The sequence below is a fragment of the Aphelocoma coerulescens genome (assembly GCF_041296385.1).
Source record: "Aphelocoma coerulescens isolate FSJ_1873_10779 chromosome Z unlocalized genomic scaffold, UR_Acoe_1.0 ChrZ, whole genome shotgun sequence".
Classification (NCBI taxonomy): domain Eukaryota; kingdom Metazoa; phylum Chordata; class Aves; order Passeriformes; family Corvidae; genus Aphelocoma; species Aphelocoma coerulescens.
This window is the reverse complement of record NW_027184085.1, coordinates 23,054,068-23,068,565: the sequence shown is the minus strand read 5'-3', so window position 1 is coordinate 23,068,565 and position 14,498 is coordinate 23,054,068. Positions and strand designations below refer to the sequence as shown.

The 14,498-nt window shown below is 46.9% G+C and overlaps 2 protein-coding genes across 2 annotated transcripts; both read right to left on the bottom strand.

Moving 5' to 3' along the window:
• Positions 1-220: 220 nt before the first annotated feature.
• On the bottom strand, positions 221-6,674 carry LOC138103840 (zinc finger protein 541-like). Its single transcript, XM_069002450.1, has 11 exons — positions 6,627-6,674; positions 5,826-5,978; positions 5,549-5,721; positions 4,271-4,320; positions 3,970-4,109; positions 3,423-3,526; positions 2,831-2,906; positions 2,414-2,502; positions 1,798-1,881; positions 797-960; positions 221-317 (listed from the first exon to the last, which is right to left on the bottom strand). Exons 2-11 carry the CDS (start codon positions 5,875-5,877, stop codon positions 221-223), a joined length of 1,029 nt encoding a protein of 342 aa, XP_068858551.1. The 5' UTR covers positions 5,878-5,978; positions 6,627-6,674.
• A 943-nt stretch (positions 6,675-7,617) lies between these two features.
• Positions 7,618-14,071, bottom strand: LOC138103839 (zinc finger protein 541-like). The gene is made up of 11 exons (XM_069002448.1): positions 14,024-14,071; positions 13,223-13,375; positions 12,946-13,118; positions 11,668-11,717; positions 11,367-11,506; positions 10,820-10,923; positions 10,228-10,303; positions 9,811-9,899; positions 9,195-9,278; positions 8,194-8,357; positions 7,618-7,714 (listed from the first exon to the last, which is right to left on the bottom strand). The coding sequence occupies exons 2-11, from the start codon at positions 13,272-13,274 to the stop codon at positions 7,618-7,620; spliced, it is 1,029 nt and encodes a 342-aa protein (XP_068858549.1). The 5' UTR covers positions 13,275-13,375; positions 14,024-14,071.
• Between the last annotated feature and the right edge of the window lie 427 nt (positions 14,072-14,498).

Genomic DNA, 14,498 nt, shown 5'->3' with positions numbered 1-14,498 from the left:
AGAACATGGCAAACAACACCAAGCCTCTTACATTTACTAATAAATCTAATAATACTAATAAGTCTTCAATAATATTAAAGAGTCTTAACTAATAAATTGAGAAATGCCTAACTAGTAAACTAAATAGAAGAATAAACAACCCTAAAAACTTAAAAACCAGTCCTATTTCCATCTAGTCCTCTTGACAGCTAACTCTTGGTAGCCCTGGACAACTCCAGGGCTAATTTGGTCTTTTCTTCTTGGGGAGAGGCTCTGCTTCCTTCCGTGGGCGATGTCTTCTCCTATGTGTGTTCCTTTCCTTAATGGTTTCAAATACCCTGGAAGAGGGAAAACAGACCATCCATTGTTAATTCAATACACACCATTAAAACAAGAGACTTCCAACAAGAGACTCTGAGACTTCCATTTCTATTCAAATTTCTGTCTTTTCAGGCTGTGACTTATTTTTAAATTGATCAGCACCATGAATCTGGTCTTTCTTGTTTCAGTTCCTTCAAATTTCTTCCTCCCTTCAGTTCATCCTATTTTTAATTCTATCAGCACCATCAAACCAAGCTTTGGTGTTCCTATTCCTACTTGTGTATGAATTGTGTCTTGTTGGGGCATGGCAAGGTTTCATTCTGAATGCTGGGGTTTAAATAAGCTGTTTGGGATTAAAGCAGGTTGTAACTTTGGGCATGGCTGCAAGGGGTGATCCTCCAACTGCCCTCAGCTTCCCCCTGGTGCCTTTAGAGAGGTCAGCCTGCTTTAGTCGAAAGCCCCGGGCTTTTAGCAGAAAGAGGAAGAACTTCCGCACCGTTTGCACTGCCCGCACGGAAAGGGGCCTCCTGCCGAATGGGGTGGCTGGGGTGGTTGGCAACAGGGACACTCAGCACTGCGGGCCCTCTTGCGGCTTCTCTTCCCTGTCTCCCCATTCTCCTTTCTGGGAGGGCTTTTCCTCCTCTTTGGTTCGCCCACAGTCTGGAAATCAAAGAATCCTTATGAATTTTTCCTTCCTCTCAAGAAGCTGGAAATCAGAGCGTCCAGCACAAAAATGTATCACCCCAAGCAAATTCCTCCAAGCCCTGAACAGCTGAGAAAATGGCCGGATTTGGCTACGGGGTGCGGCAAGGTGCAAACACAGCATTTGGATGAAAAATACCTCCTTTCTACTGCCCAAAGTGGCAGGACAAATATGTGGGTATCTATAGATCCACGTTTCTTATTTATACCTCTCTGCCTAACATCAGTTTATCCATATTTTTCCTCCACAAATGTCTAGGGAATGGATTTTAAATTCGGTCAAATTAGTGAAGACACACTGTTACTCAGTTTCTACTACCCAGAATAATCTCTCTCTGTGAACCAAATTCCTGTTTGCTGGTAAGGGAAATTTTAGCAGAGCCACAGCACTGGCAGCTCCTTTTTGGGGAGTACACTGGGATGCTACAAAAGATCCCTGAAAATCTGCAGCATCTCCATTAACGCAGTCGGGATTATTGATGTTAGCAAGCAGTAGGGAATTAAGGATTTGATTGGAATCAGCAAGGGTGCCAGCACTTGAGAACCAAGTCTGTACAGAGTCAAAGCCCATTTTGGTGACAGTGCTGCTTTGTTGGGTCAAAGTTATCCTCTAGAATTCAGTATTTCAGAGCAGCAGCACAATGAAGTGCTGGGCAGCATCTGCTGTGCCTTTCCCAGTGCATGGGACAATGTGCTCCTGGCAGAGTGGCGTCTCACACAGCTCCCCAGCAGGTTTTGTCCCCTTTTCCCAGTTTTTTGACCCTCCTGGCACGTCTTGATTTTCTTCCCACTCACCTGAGCAACAGTGCTGGCAAGTTTATGTTCTTTTTTCCAGGAGTAGTAGTACTCCACACACTGTGCCACGGTCTTACTCTGAATCTGTTGTGAAGGCAAAAAGAAGGAATCTGAAATGGCCATCCTGTAGGGTGCATTGGAGAAAAACTAGAGTATGGAGTAAACAAGGAAGCAAAAAACATGGAGTAAATTGAGTAGCGAGTAAAATGAAATAAATAGGGAGTAAAAGAGGCAGTCTGCAATGTAGTATGCTATGTATTATGCCATGTAGTAACACATTTAATGATGCGCAGATCAACAACAAATCCATCTAGCACCGTTTTTCTTTCCCACATTCACTCCAATCATCCCAGCACAATGCGTTGTGGAAGTGCCAGCACACCTATGAGACAGATCTGACAGAGAATAAACCTTCATCTTCCAAAACAGCTTGGAAAAAAGGGCTGGAGAGGCAGAATCACCCCTGTCACGCAGGCCTTTGGTGTCCTGTTTCATTATTACTTTTATATTTTTGGTATTTGAGAAGAGAGAGACTGAATTCCAGTACTTGATGCCAGAAATCATCATCATTTCCTTCTGATTATCTTCTAGGGTAAAGAATATCCTATGGCTTTACCTGCTTCTGAATGAGATGAAAATCCTTGCCATAGGTGTGAAAAGCCTTTTCGAAGGACTCCTTCTCCTCAGGTGTCCATCTATCAGAGTCTGGCAATAAAGAGCAGCAAGTAAATTGATCCGTCTATCCACTTGAAATAGATTCCACTGGCCACCAAAACAAAATCAGCGCCAGTCGTTATTCACTTGTCTACATCTCTGCTCCCTCAGAAAGCAATGAAGACAAGAGCAGGCATTCCCCAGGGAAAAAAAGCATGGAAAACAAGTAAAACTGAAGGAATAGATGCTGCTGCTTTCCCCACCCCCAGAGAAGATGAGACTTTGCTCTTGCGTTATTTGTTTAACCATAAATGCTTGACATGGCAATTAAGGGGATGGCAGCGTCTGTCAGTGAAGGAACAAGCTCTACTTTGGTTACCTGTGTAATGATAATCAGACAAGGGATGGCCTTGAGGTGTCGGGGGCCCCCCTGAGAGCAACATCTCCAGAGCCTCCTGCAAGATCCAACGGAAAAAGGCTTTAGCTTCCCCACCATGTAAAAAGGAGCCAAAACCCATAAATGCTGCCTCTTCAAGGATTCAGTCCACTGGGTCTCATATGGGTCAAACCTTGTGATTTGCTCCCCGACCCTTTGATCCTGCTCCCCAAGAGTGGGATTTTGCTCACCAACTCAATGATTTTGCTCATCCTGCACCCAGAATTCCCAGAATTGCCTTCTGGGAATTTCCCCTCAATCCACCCCAAAATGTCTTAGAGAACACAGATCTCCAGGAGATTTACAAGGGAGCAGGCTGCAGGACCCTCTGCCAGTGCCTCCAAGAGAGACTTTCTCCCTGCTTGAGCCATTTGGGCTCATCCCTGACACAGCTGGAAGAAACACAGCAGGCAGTGAGTCCTCCACTTCTTGTTAACTCCCTTCTTCAAAGAGCAGCCAAGAAAGGCTGTCCCAATGTCCATGCCTTATTAATTCCCTGTCTGCTCTTCTCCGCACCCAAATAGCCGCTTCTTACCGGAACACTGCCTTGTGCCTGGTGCAGGCAGTGCAGGGCAAGCTCCAGGTTAGCTGCTGCCCTGGGAATGCCACGGGAGATGGCCATGTCCAGCAGTTCTCTTACTACAAGCACAACAAAAACCCACCAAAAGTCAGGCTTGAGCCAAGAAAGGGGGAAGGTTGCGATACAAGGGAGAAGGAAAGCACAAGAGCTAAAGACAACAGGTTGGAGAGCATGAGAAGGATAGCAAAGAAAGGGGCAGCAGAACCAAAGGCCCATGTAGTGCTGGCTCTCCCTTCAAAGCAGCTTTGGTAATGAGAAGGGGGGGCCAATCTCCCCTCTTCCAGTGACAAATGCCCCTGACCAATCCAGAGAGCAGGAAAGTTGTTCTTTTTCCTGCTCTGCTGCAAAAACAGAGCATTCTTCTTCCCTCTAACACTCCCGCACGGGAAGATGGGCAAGACAAGGAGAGAAGCAGAGCATGCAAAAAGTTGCCTTTTTACCAAACAATGAGCGTTTTCCAAACCCGAGCATCTCAGGGGTGGAAGGAAAGCTTGACAGCTACCTCTGTCAGGTTTTTCCATGTCAGAATCATCATCCTCCCAGGGCTTCCAGACCAGGGATGCAGGTTCTTCATCATCACTTGGCGGTCTGGTCTGCAGCTCAGGGAGCTCAGCCTGAAAGTCACTGCCAACATTGATGTGTCTGAAGGAAGAAGGAAGTGGAGGTGAGAAAGGCAAGTGGTCAAGAGGCACATCCCATGGACCCACAAGCTTGAATCAATCCCACCCCAACTCTGAAGCAGTAGTTCCCCTCCTTGCTATCCCTCAAATTTGCCATCCTTTAATCCCTATGCCAAAACTCACGGCCGAACGCGGGCTTTCGCTTTCCTTTTCATTGTCCCTCTCCTTTCCACCTGAAAGAGATCAAAACAATGCTCCAGATAAAAATCAGTCTGACAAGATGGGTCAGTAGCCTTCCTTCTCATCCTCATCATTGCAAACCACGAACTCTTCTGTCCCAACTCCCCTCAGTTTGGTGTAATTACTGCGTTTTGCACTTGGAACTTCTAGGGCAAGACCCTCTAGTAGTCTGCAGCTTCCTCAAGAGGGGAAGCAGAAGGGTACACACTTCTCCCTTCAGTCTTGGGGCTAGTGAGAAGGTCCAAGGGAATGCCATGGAAGTTGTGCCAGGGCATGTTTAGGTTGGATATCAGAGAAAGGTTCTTCACCCGGAGGATGGTTGGGAACTGGAACAGCCTCCCCACAGCAGGGGTCAAAGCACCAAGGCTGAGAGAGCTCAAAAATTGCTCAGACATTGCTCTTGGGCACAGGGGGATTCTTGAGGCTGTCCTGTGCAGGGCCAGGAGCCAGACTCAATGATCTTTGTGGGTCCCTGCCAACCCAGAAAATTCTGTGATACTATGATTCTGTTCTTGAGAAGGACCATTCAAGATGGGATTTCACAGCTGCTTCTGACCATGAGGCAGAACCAGCCCTACAGGCACTGAAAAACACAGACAAGGCTATACCAATATATCTATAGAAAAGAGATCCAATGCAGGTGGAAAAAAAAGAATCTATAAAGATATTAAAATATAATGTATCTGTAAGTTATGAAAGGATGTAAATATATAAGAATCACTGAAACCAGACCGTTTTTGTAGGTGAAAGCCAGTATTGGAGGACAAGCCTGGCAAACTGCTTACATCCCCTGAACAACTGGGATCACGGAGGAGAAGTCCCATCATTCTGATTTTTAAAGCTTTGGAGGAGGTGTGAGCAGAGCCAGGGCCTAACAGGATCTGTCAACACTGAACCCCTGAACTCCTCAGTAATGACTGGATTGTTTTGTGGTCATCACGACATAGTTTTAGGACTTAAATGGGTATCAAGAACTTTTAATCAGGTCCTCAGTGGACGAGGATCTGAAATTGCATGGTGACAGCTCTCTATATTCTCTATGGAAAGGTCTGCATTTCCACTGGAGGCATCATTATTCCTACAGAAAGTGTACTCTGCTTTCATCTGCAACCTCTTCTGGGGAAAGTAACCACAGACCATGTCTATTGTGGTTGGTGGGACAGCCAACTGGAGCCTCCTGAGTTCTGTTAGCAGTTGGAGGGCAAATGGGGATTTTCTTACCTTTGACAGTTCCAAAGGGCTCTGGGGATCCCTGGTGGTAGATGAGGAGATGAGAATGTTGACCCAGAGGCCAGATCTGGTGCTGAGACGAGGAGGTGGCTGGTCAGGGACAGCCCAGGAGCAGATCCTGCAGCTGCTGCTCCACCGGTGGTCCACCACTGTTCCACCAACGGCTGCAGGAGCAGGAGACAACGACGGTTGCTACTGGCACAGCCCAACATTCCATGCAGAACCCCAGGGGACGCAGGGGACATAAACAGCAATTTGCCTCCTTTACTTCTTCTGGTGCAAGTTTGCTTGGAGGACCTTCCCATTGGGGCACTTCTCATCAGTCCTCTGGACGAGGCAAAGCAGTGCAGGGACGGCTCTGTGTCTTCTCTGTGCTTCCTCTGTAAGGTGCCTCCAGCTGAACATGCACAGGATCCTGGCTCTGTCAAAGGGTCCATACCACGTCGCCTTAACTGGAGAACCAGAAGGACCCCTGCTGCTGGCTCTCCTCCAGCTCTGAGAGGAGCAAGAGATTGCAACCAAGTTGGTTCAGTGGAGAACCAACTCTGAAGCTTTCTCTCAAAGTGGCGGCATTCTTCCTGCCCCCTTTCTAAATTGTCTGGTGCCTAATGTCACTTGATGTTTTCCCTCCTTCGGGGCACCGAGCTGGTCTCTCACTGCAACACACATTCCTTGAAACTTGGAGAAACAGGACATTTTTCAGGGGAATTGATTGGGACACACACATATGGACACCCCACCAGCAAACATTTAATGCAGAATTCCTATGTCTTTCTTCCAGCTCCCTTGAAGAAGCTAGATGCTTGTCTCAAAAGCCTGTGGGATTCCTCTAAGAGACTAACACTAACAGAATTACTTTTTCACACTAATAGCCTTTACATTTATTTTAATACTTAGGTCCCAAATACTCCAAAACCCAGCCGGTTTTACTGCTTTCCTGCCTCACGTCAGCCAAAAGCAAATCTCGCTTGCTTCCCAGCCTGCTTGTTGCATGCACACCAGCAAATTAAGGGGGCAGCTGTAACAAGGCCCATTGCAAAGCAGATACTGGCTAGACTCCAAATCCCACCTGCACTGCCTCCATCAGACAAGGGCAAGCTTCTGGCAGCCTCCCAGAATCAGCCTGGTAATCCCCCTCCCTTGCCCCCTCTCCATCCTCCCCAGCCCCTTCTACCAAAACCTTGCCAAGCAAGGCCATATACTGGGCTAGATAAAGGAGTGACTTTGATGCTTCTTTGGTGCAAACACAAGCTGTGAGAAGTGAGAGGATAATGTTCACACCTGCCCTGCATCAGCTAAGGAGGTTGGTCGAGGCCCAGAGCAGGAGGTTGGTCCTATATAAAGAGAAACTGGAACTGAACTGCTGATATCTTTGTACTGAATGTGGATATTAATTTTATAGGTTCAGAGAGGTTAGGAAAGTCCTCCAAGATGGTCAAGTCCATCTGTCCACCGAAATTAAACAAAGCCATGTGTCCTGGCAACAAAAAGGACTAAACACCCCAGCTTGTATCCCTCCAGGTATACTGAGACAAAACCACTCATTTAGATCCAGTTCATTGAATAAAACAAAGCCTCCCTTTCCACTCCCACTGGAGATTTTTAGGAATCAAAGGATGAAACCCCACCACTATTTCATTGACAGTAATGGGGTACACCTTTGTAACTCCCACCAGCTGAGCAAAGGGCTGGGACTGCGGGAGGGTGAACGTACCCAGATTCTTCTTTCAGAGCAAATGTTGTGTTTGCAACACCAAACAAATGTAACAAACGTTGCTTGAGTGATTTCATACCGACAAAGAGACAAAATGGAACACACTTTAGTTTAATGATAAAAGACAGAACATGGCAAACAACACCAAGCCTCTTACATTTACTAATAAATCTAATAATACTAATAAGTCTTCAATAATATTAAAGAGTCTTAACTAATAAATTGAGAAATGCCTAACTAGTAAACTAAATAGAAGAATAAACAACCCTAAAAACTTAAAAACCAGTCCTATTTCCATCTAGTCCTCTTGACAGCTAACTCTTGGTAGCCCTGGACAACTCCAGGGCTAATTTGGTCTTTTCTTCTTGGGGAGAGGCTCTGCTTCCTTCCGTGGGCGATGTCTTCTCCTATGTGTGTTCCTTTCCTTAATGGTTTCAAATACCCTGGAAGAGGGAAAACAGACCATCCATTGTTAATTCAATACACACCATTAAAACAAGAGACTTCCAACAAGAGACTCTGAGACTTCCATTTCTATTCAAATTTCTGTCTTTTCAGGCTGTGACTTATTTTTAAATTGATCAGCACCATGAATCTGGTCTTTCTTGTTTCAGTTCCTTCAAATTTCTTCCTCCCTTCAGTTCATCCTATTTTTAATTCTATCAGCACCATCAAACCAAGCTTTGGTGTTCCTATTCCTACTTGTGTATGAATTGTGTCTTGTTGGGGCATGGCAAGGTTTCATTCTGAATGCTGGGGTTTAAATAAGCTGTTTGGGATTAAAGCAGGTTGTAACTTTGGGCATGGCTGCAAGGGGTGATCCTCCAACTGCCCTCAGCTTCCCCCTGGTGCCTTTAGAGAGGTCAGCCTGCTTTAGTCGAAAGCCCCGGGCTTTTAGCAGAAAGAGGAAGAACTTCCGCACCGTTTGCACTGCCCGCACGGAAAGGGGCCTCCTGCCGAATGGGGTGGCTGGGGTGGTTGGCAACAGGGACACTCAGCACTGCGGGCCCTCTTGCGGCTTCTCTTCCCTGTCTCCCCATTCTCCTTTCTGGGAGGGCTTTTCCTCCTCTTTGGTTCGCCCACAGTCTGGAAATCAAAGAATCCTTATGAATTTTTCCTTCCTCTCAAGAAGCTGGAAATCAGAGCGTCCAGCACAAAAATGTATCACCCCAAGCAAATTCCTCCAAGCCCCGAACAGCTGAGAAAATGGCCGGATTTGGCTACGGGGTGCGGCAAGGTGCAAACACAGCATTTGGATGAAAAATACCTCCTTTCTACTGCCCAAAGTGGCAGGACAAATATGTGGGTATCTATAGATCTACGTTTCTTATTTATACCTCTCTGCCTAACATCAATTTATCCATATTTTTCCTCCACAAATGTCTAGGGAATGGATTTTAAATTCGGTCAAATTAGTGAAGACACACTGTTACTCAGTTTCTACTACCCAGAATAATCTCTCTCTGTGAACCAAATTCCTGTTTGCTGGTAAGGGAAATTTTAGCAGAGCCACAGCACTGGCAGCTCCTTTTTGGGGAGTACACTGGGATGCTACAAAAGATCCCTGAAAATCTGCAGCATCTCCATTAACGCAGTCGGGATTATTGATGTTAGCAAGCAGTAGGGAATTAAGGATTTGATTGGAATCAGCAAGGGTGCCAGCACTTGAGAACCAAGTCTGTACAGAGTCAAAGCCCATTTTGGTGACAGTGCTGCTTTGTTGGGTCAAAGTTATCCTCTAGAATTCAGTATTTCAGAGCAGCAGCACAATGAAGTGCTGGGCAGCATCTGCTGTGCCTTTCCCAGTGCATGGGACAATGTGCTCCTGGCAGAGTGGCGTCTCACACAGCTCCCCAGCAGGTTTTGTCCCCTTTTCCCAGTTTTTTGACCCTCCTGGCACGTCTTGATTTTCTTCCCACTCACCTGAGCAACAGTGCTGGCAAGTTTATGTTCTTTTTTCCAGGAGTAGTAGTACTCCACACACTGTGCCACGGTCTTACTCTGAATCTGTTGTGAAGGCAAAAAGAAGGAATCTGAAATGGCCATCCTGTAGGGTGCATTGGAGAAAAACTAGAGTATGGAGTAAACAAGGAAGCAAAAAACATGGAGTAAATTGAGTAGCGAGTAAAATGAAATAAATAGGGAGTAAAAGAGGCAGTCTGCAATGTAGTATGCTATGTATTATGCCATGTAGTAACACATTTAATGATGCGCAGATCAACAACAAATCCATCTAGCACCGTTTTTCTTTCCCACATTCACTCCAATCATCCCAGCACAATGCGTTGTGGAAGTGCCAGCACACCTATGAGACAGATCTGACAGAGAATAAACCTTCATCTTCCAAAACAGCTTGGAAAAAAGGGCTGGAGAGGCAGAATCACCCCTGTCACGCAGGCCTTTGGTGTCCTGTTTCATTATTACTTTTATATTTTTGGTATTTGAGAAGAGAGAGACTGAATTCCAGTACTTGATGCCAGAAATCATCATCATTTCCTTCTGATTATCTTCTAGGGTAAAGAATATCCTATGGCTTTACCTGCTTCTGAATGAGATGAAAATCCTTGCCATAGGTGTGAAAAGCCTTTTCGAAGGACTCCTTCTCCTCAGGTGTCCATCTATCAGAGTCTGGCAATAAAGAGCAGCAAGTAAATTGATCCGTCTATCCACTTGAAATAGATTCCACTGGCCACCAAAACAAAATCAGCGCCAGTCGTTATTCACTTGTCTACATCTCTGCTCCCTCAGAAAGCAATGAAGACAAGAGCAGGCATTCCCCAGGGAAAAAAAGCATGGAAAACAAGTAAAACTGAAGGAATAGATGCTGCTGCTTTCCCCACCCCCAGAGAAGATGAGACTTTGCTCTTGCGTTATTTGTTTAACCATAAATGCTTGACATGGCAATTAAGGGGATGGCAGCGTCTGTCAGTGAAGGAACAAGCTCTACTTTGGTTACCTGTGTAATGATAATCAGACAAGGGATGGCCTTGAGGTGTCGGGGGCCCCCCTGAGAGCAACATCTCCAGAGCCTCCTGCAAGATCCAACGGAAAAAGGCTTTAGCTTCCCCACCATGTAAAAAGGAGCCAAAAACCATAAATGCTGCCTCTTCAAGGATTCAGTCCACTGGGTCTCATATGGGTCAAACCTTGTGATTTGCCCCCCGACCCTTTGATCCTGCTCCCCAAGAGTGGGATTTTGCTCACCAACTCAATGATTTTGCTCATCCTGCACCCAGAATTCCCAGAATTGCCTTCTGGGAATTTCCCCTCAATCCACCCCAAAATGTCTTAGAGAACACAGATCTCCAGGAGATTTACAAGGGAGCAGGCTGCAGGACCCTCTGCCAGTGCCTCCAAGAGAGACTTTCTCCCTGCTTGAGCCATTTGGGCTCATCCCTGACACAGCTGGAAGAAACACAGCAGGCAGTGAGTCCTCCACTTCTTGTTAACTCCCTTCTTCAAAGAGCAGCCAAGAAAGGCTGTCCCAATGTCCATGCCTTATTAATTCCCTGTCTGCTCTTCTCCGCACCCAAATAGCCGCTTCTTACCGGAACACTGCCTTGTGCCTGGTGCAGGCAGTGCAGGGCAAGCTCCAGGTTAGCTGCTGCCCTGGGAATGCCACGGGAGATGGCCATGTCCAGCAGTTCTCTTACTACAAGCACAACAAAAACCCACCAAAAGTCAGGCTTGAGCCAAGAAAGGGGGAAGGTTGCGATACAAGGGAGAAGGAAAGCACAAGAGCTAAAGACAACAGGTTGGAGAGCATGAGAAGGATAGCAAAGAAAGGGGCAGCAGAACCAAAGGCCCATGTAGTGCTGGCTCTCCCTTCAAAGCAGCTTTGGTAATGAGAAGGGGGGGCCAATCTCCCCTCTTCCAGTGACAAATGCCCCTGACCAATCCAGAGAGCAGGAAAGTTGTTCTTTTTCCTGCTCTGCTGCAAAAACAGAGCATTCTTCTTCCCTCTAACACTCCCGCACGGGAAGATGGGCAAGACAAGGAGAGAAGCAGAGCATGCAAAAAGTTGCCTTTTTACCAAACAATGAGCGTTTTCCAAACCCGAGCATCTCAGGGGTGGAAGGAAAGCTTGACAGCTACCTCTGTCAGGTTTTTCCATGTCAGAATCATCATCCTCCCAGGGCTTCCAGACCAGGGATGCAGGTTCTTCATCATCACTTGGCGGTCTGGTCTGCAGCTCAGGGAGCTCAGCCTGAAAGTCACTGCCAACATTGATGTGTCTGAAGGAAGAAGGAAGTGGAGGTGAGAAAGGCAAGTGGTCAAGAGGCACATCCCATGGACCCACAAGCTTGAATCAATCCCACCCCAACTCTGAAGCAGTAGTTTCCCTCCTTGCTATCCCTCAAATTTGCCATCCTTTAATCCCTATGCCAAAACTCACGGCCGAACGCGGGCTTTCGCTTTCCTTTTCATTGTCCCTCTCCTTTCCACCTGAAAGAGATCAAAACAATGCTCCAGATAAAAATCAGTCTGACAAGATGGGTCAGTAGCCTTCCTTCTCATCCTCATCATTGCAAACCACGAACTCTTCTGTCCCAACTCCCCTCAGTTTGGTGTAATTACTGCGTTTTGCACTTGGAACTTCTAGGGCAAGACCCTCTAGTAGTCTGCAGCTTCCTCAAGAGGGGAAGCAGAAGGGTACACACTTCTCCCTTCAGTCTTGGGGCTAGTGAGAAGGTCCAAGGGAATGCCATGGAAGTTGTGCCAGGGCATGTTTAGGTTGGATATCAGAGAAAGGTTCTTCACCCGGAGGATGGTTGGGAACTGGAACAGCCTCCCCACAGCAGGGGTCAAAGCACCAAGGCTGAGAGAGCTCAAAAATTGCTCGGACATTGCTCTTGGGCACAGGGGGATTCTTGAGGCTGTCCTGTGCAGGGCCAGGAGCCAGACTCAATGATCTTTGTAGGTCCCTGCCAACCCAGAAAATTCTGTGATACTATGATTCTGTTCTTGAGAAGGACCATTCAAGATGGGATTTCACAGCTGCTTCTGACCATGAGGCAGAACCAGCCCTACAGGCACTGAAAAACACAGACAAGGCTATACCAATATATCTATAGAAAAGAGATCCAATGCAGGTGGAAAAAAAAGAATCTATAAAGATATTAAAATATAATGTATCTGTAAGTTATGAAAGGATGTAAATATATAAGAATCACTGAAACCAGACCGTTTTTGTAGGTGAAAGCCAGTATTGGAGGACAAGCCTGGCAAACTGCTTACATCCCCTGAACAACTGGGATCACGGAGGAGAAGTCCCATCATTCTGATTTTTAAAGCTTTGGAGGAGGTGTGAGCAGAGCCAGGGCCTAACAGGATCTGTCAACACTGAACCCCTGAACTCCTCAGTAATGACTGGATTGTTTTGTGGTCATCACGACATAGTTTTAGGACTTAAATGGGTATCAAGAACTTTTAATCAGGTCCTCAGTGGACGAGGATCTGAAATTGCATGGTGACAGCTCTCTATATTCTCTATGGAAAGGTCTGCATTTCCACTGGAGGCATCATTATTCCTACAGAAAGTGTACTCTGCTTTCATCTGCAACCTCTTCTGGGGAAAGTAACCACAGACCATGTCTATTGTGGTTGGTGGGACAGCCAACTGGAGCCTCCTGAGTTCTGTTAGCAGTTGGAGGGCAAATGGGGATTTTCTTACCTTTGACAGTTCCAAAGGGCTCTGGGGATCCCTGGTGGTAGATGAGGAGATGAGAATGTTGACCCAGAGGCCAGATCTGGTGCTGAGACGAGGAGGTGGCTGGTCAGGGACAGCCCAGGAGCAGATCCTGCAGCTGCTGCTCCACCGGTGGTCCACCACTGTTCCACCAACGGCTGCAGGAGCAGGAGACAACGACGGTTGCTACTGGCACAGCCCAACATTCCATGCAGAACCCCAGGGGACGCAGGGGACATAAACAGCAATTTGCCTCCTTTACTTCTTCTGGTGCAAGTTTGCTTGGAGGACCTTCCCATTGGGGCACTTCTCATCAGTCCTCTGGACGAGGCAAAGCAGTGCAGGGACGGCTCTGTGTCTTCTCTGTGCTTCCTCTGTAAGGTGCCTCCAGCTGAACATGCACAGGATCCTGGCTCTGTCAAAGGGTCCATACCACGTCGCCTTAACTGGAGAACCAGAAGGACCCCTGCTGCTGGCTCTCCTCCAGCTCTGAGAGGAGCAAGAGATTGCAACCAAGTTGGTTCAGTGGAGAACCAACTCTGAAGCTTTCTCTCAAAGTGGCGGCATTCTTCCTGCCCCCTTTCTAAATTGTCTGGTGCCTAATGTCACTTGATGTTTTCCCTCCTTCGGGGCACCGAGCTGGTCTCTCACTGCAACACACATTCCTTGAAACTTGGAGAAACAGGACATTTTTCAGGGGAATTGATTGGGACACACACATATGGACACCCCACCAGCAAACATTTAATGCAGAATTCCTATGTCTTTCTTCCAGCTCCCTTGAAGAAGCTAGATGCTTGTCTCAAAAGCCTGTGGGATTCCTCTAAGAGACTAACACTAACAGAATTACTTTCTCACACTAATAGCCTTTACATTTATTTTAATACTTAGGTCCCAAATACTCCAAAACCCAGCCGGTTTTACTGCTTTCCTGCCTCACGTCAGCCAAAAGCAAATCTCGCTTGCTTCCCAGCCTGCTTGTTGCATGCACACCAGCAAATTAAGGGGGCAGCTGTAACAAGGCCCATTGCAAAGCAGATACTGGCTAGACTCCAAATCCCACCTGCACTGCCTCCATCAGACAAGGGCAAGCTTCTGGCAGCCTCCCAGAATCAGCCTGGTAATCCCCCTCCCTTGCCCCCTCTCCATCCTCCCCAGCCCCTTCTACCAAAACCTTGCCAAGCAAGGCCATATACTGGGCTAGATAAAGGAGTGACTTTGATGCTTCTTTGGTGCAAACACAAGCTGTGAGAAGTGAGAGGATAATGTTCACACCTGCCCTGCATCAGCTAAGGAGGTTGGTCGAGGCCCAGAGCAGGAGGTTGGTCCTATATAAAGAGAAACTGGAACTGAACTGCTGATATCTTTGTACTGAATGTGGATATTAATTTTATAGGTTCAGAGAGGTTAGGAAAGTCCTCCAAGATGGTCAAGTCCATCTGTCCACCGAAATTAAACAAAGCCATGTGTCCTGGCAACAAAAAGGACTAAACACCCCAGCTTGTATCCCTCCAGGTATACTGAGACAAAACCACTCA

Excerpts from the sequence above, each read along its gene's own strand:
- LOC138103840 (XM_069002450.1), bottom strand. The coding sequence starts at position 5,877 with ATGAGAAGTGCCCCAATGGGAAGGTCCTCCAAGCAAACTTGCACCAGA. Across the intron at positions 2,503-2,830 it reads GTCTGATTATCATTACACAG|ACTCTGATAGATGGACACCT; the intron begins GTAACCAAAGTA and ends CTTTATTGCCAG. Across the intron at positions 318-796 it reads CCGTGCGGGCAGTGCAAACG|GGTATTTGAAACCATTAAGG; the intron begins GTGCGGAAGTTC and ends TCCCTCTTCCAG.
- LOC138103839 (XM_069002448.1), bottom strand. The coding sequence starts at position 13,274 with ATGAGAAGTGCCCCAATGGGAAGGTCCTCCAAGCAAACTTGCACCAGA. Across the intron at positions 8,358-9,194 it reads TTGCCAGCACTGTTGCTCAG|ACTGTGGGCGAACCAAAGAG; the intron begins GTGAGTGGGAAG and ends TTTGATTTCCAG. Across the intron at positions 7,715-8,193 it reads CCGTGCGGGCAGTGCAAACG|GGTATTTGAAACCATTAAGG; the intron begins GTGCGGAAGTTC and ends TCCCTCTTCCAG.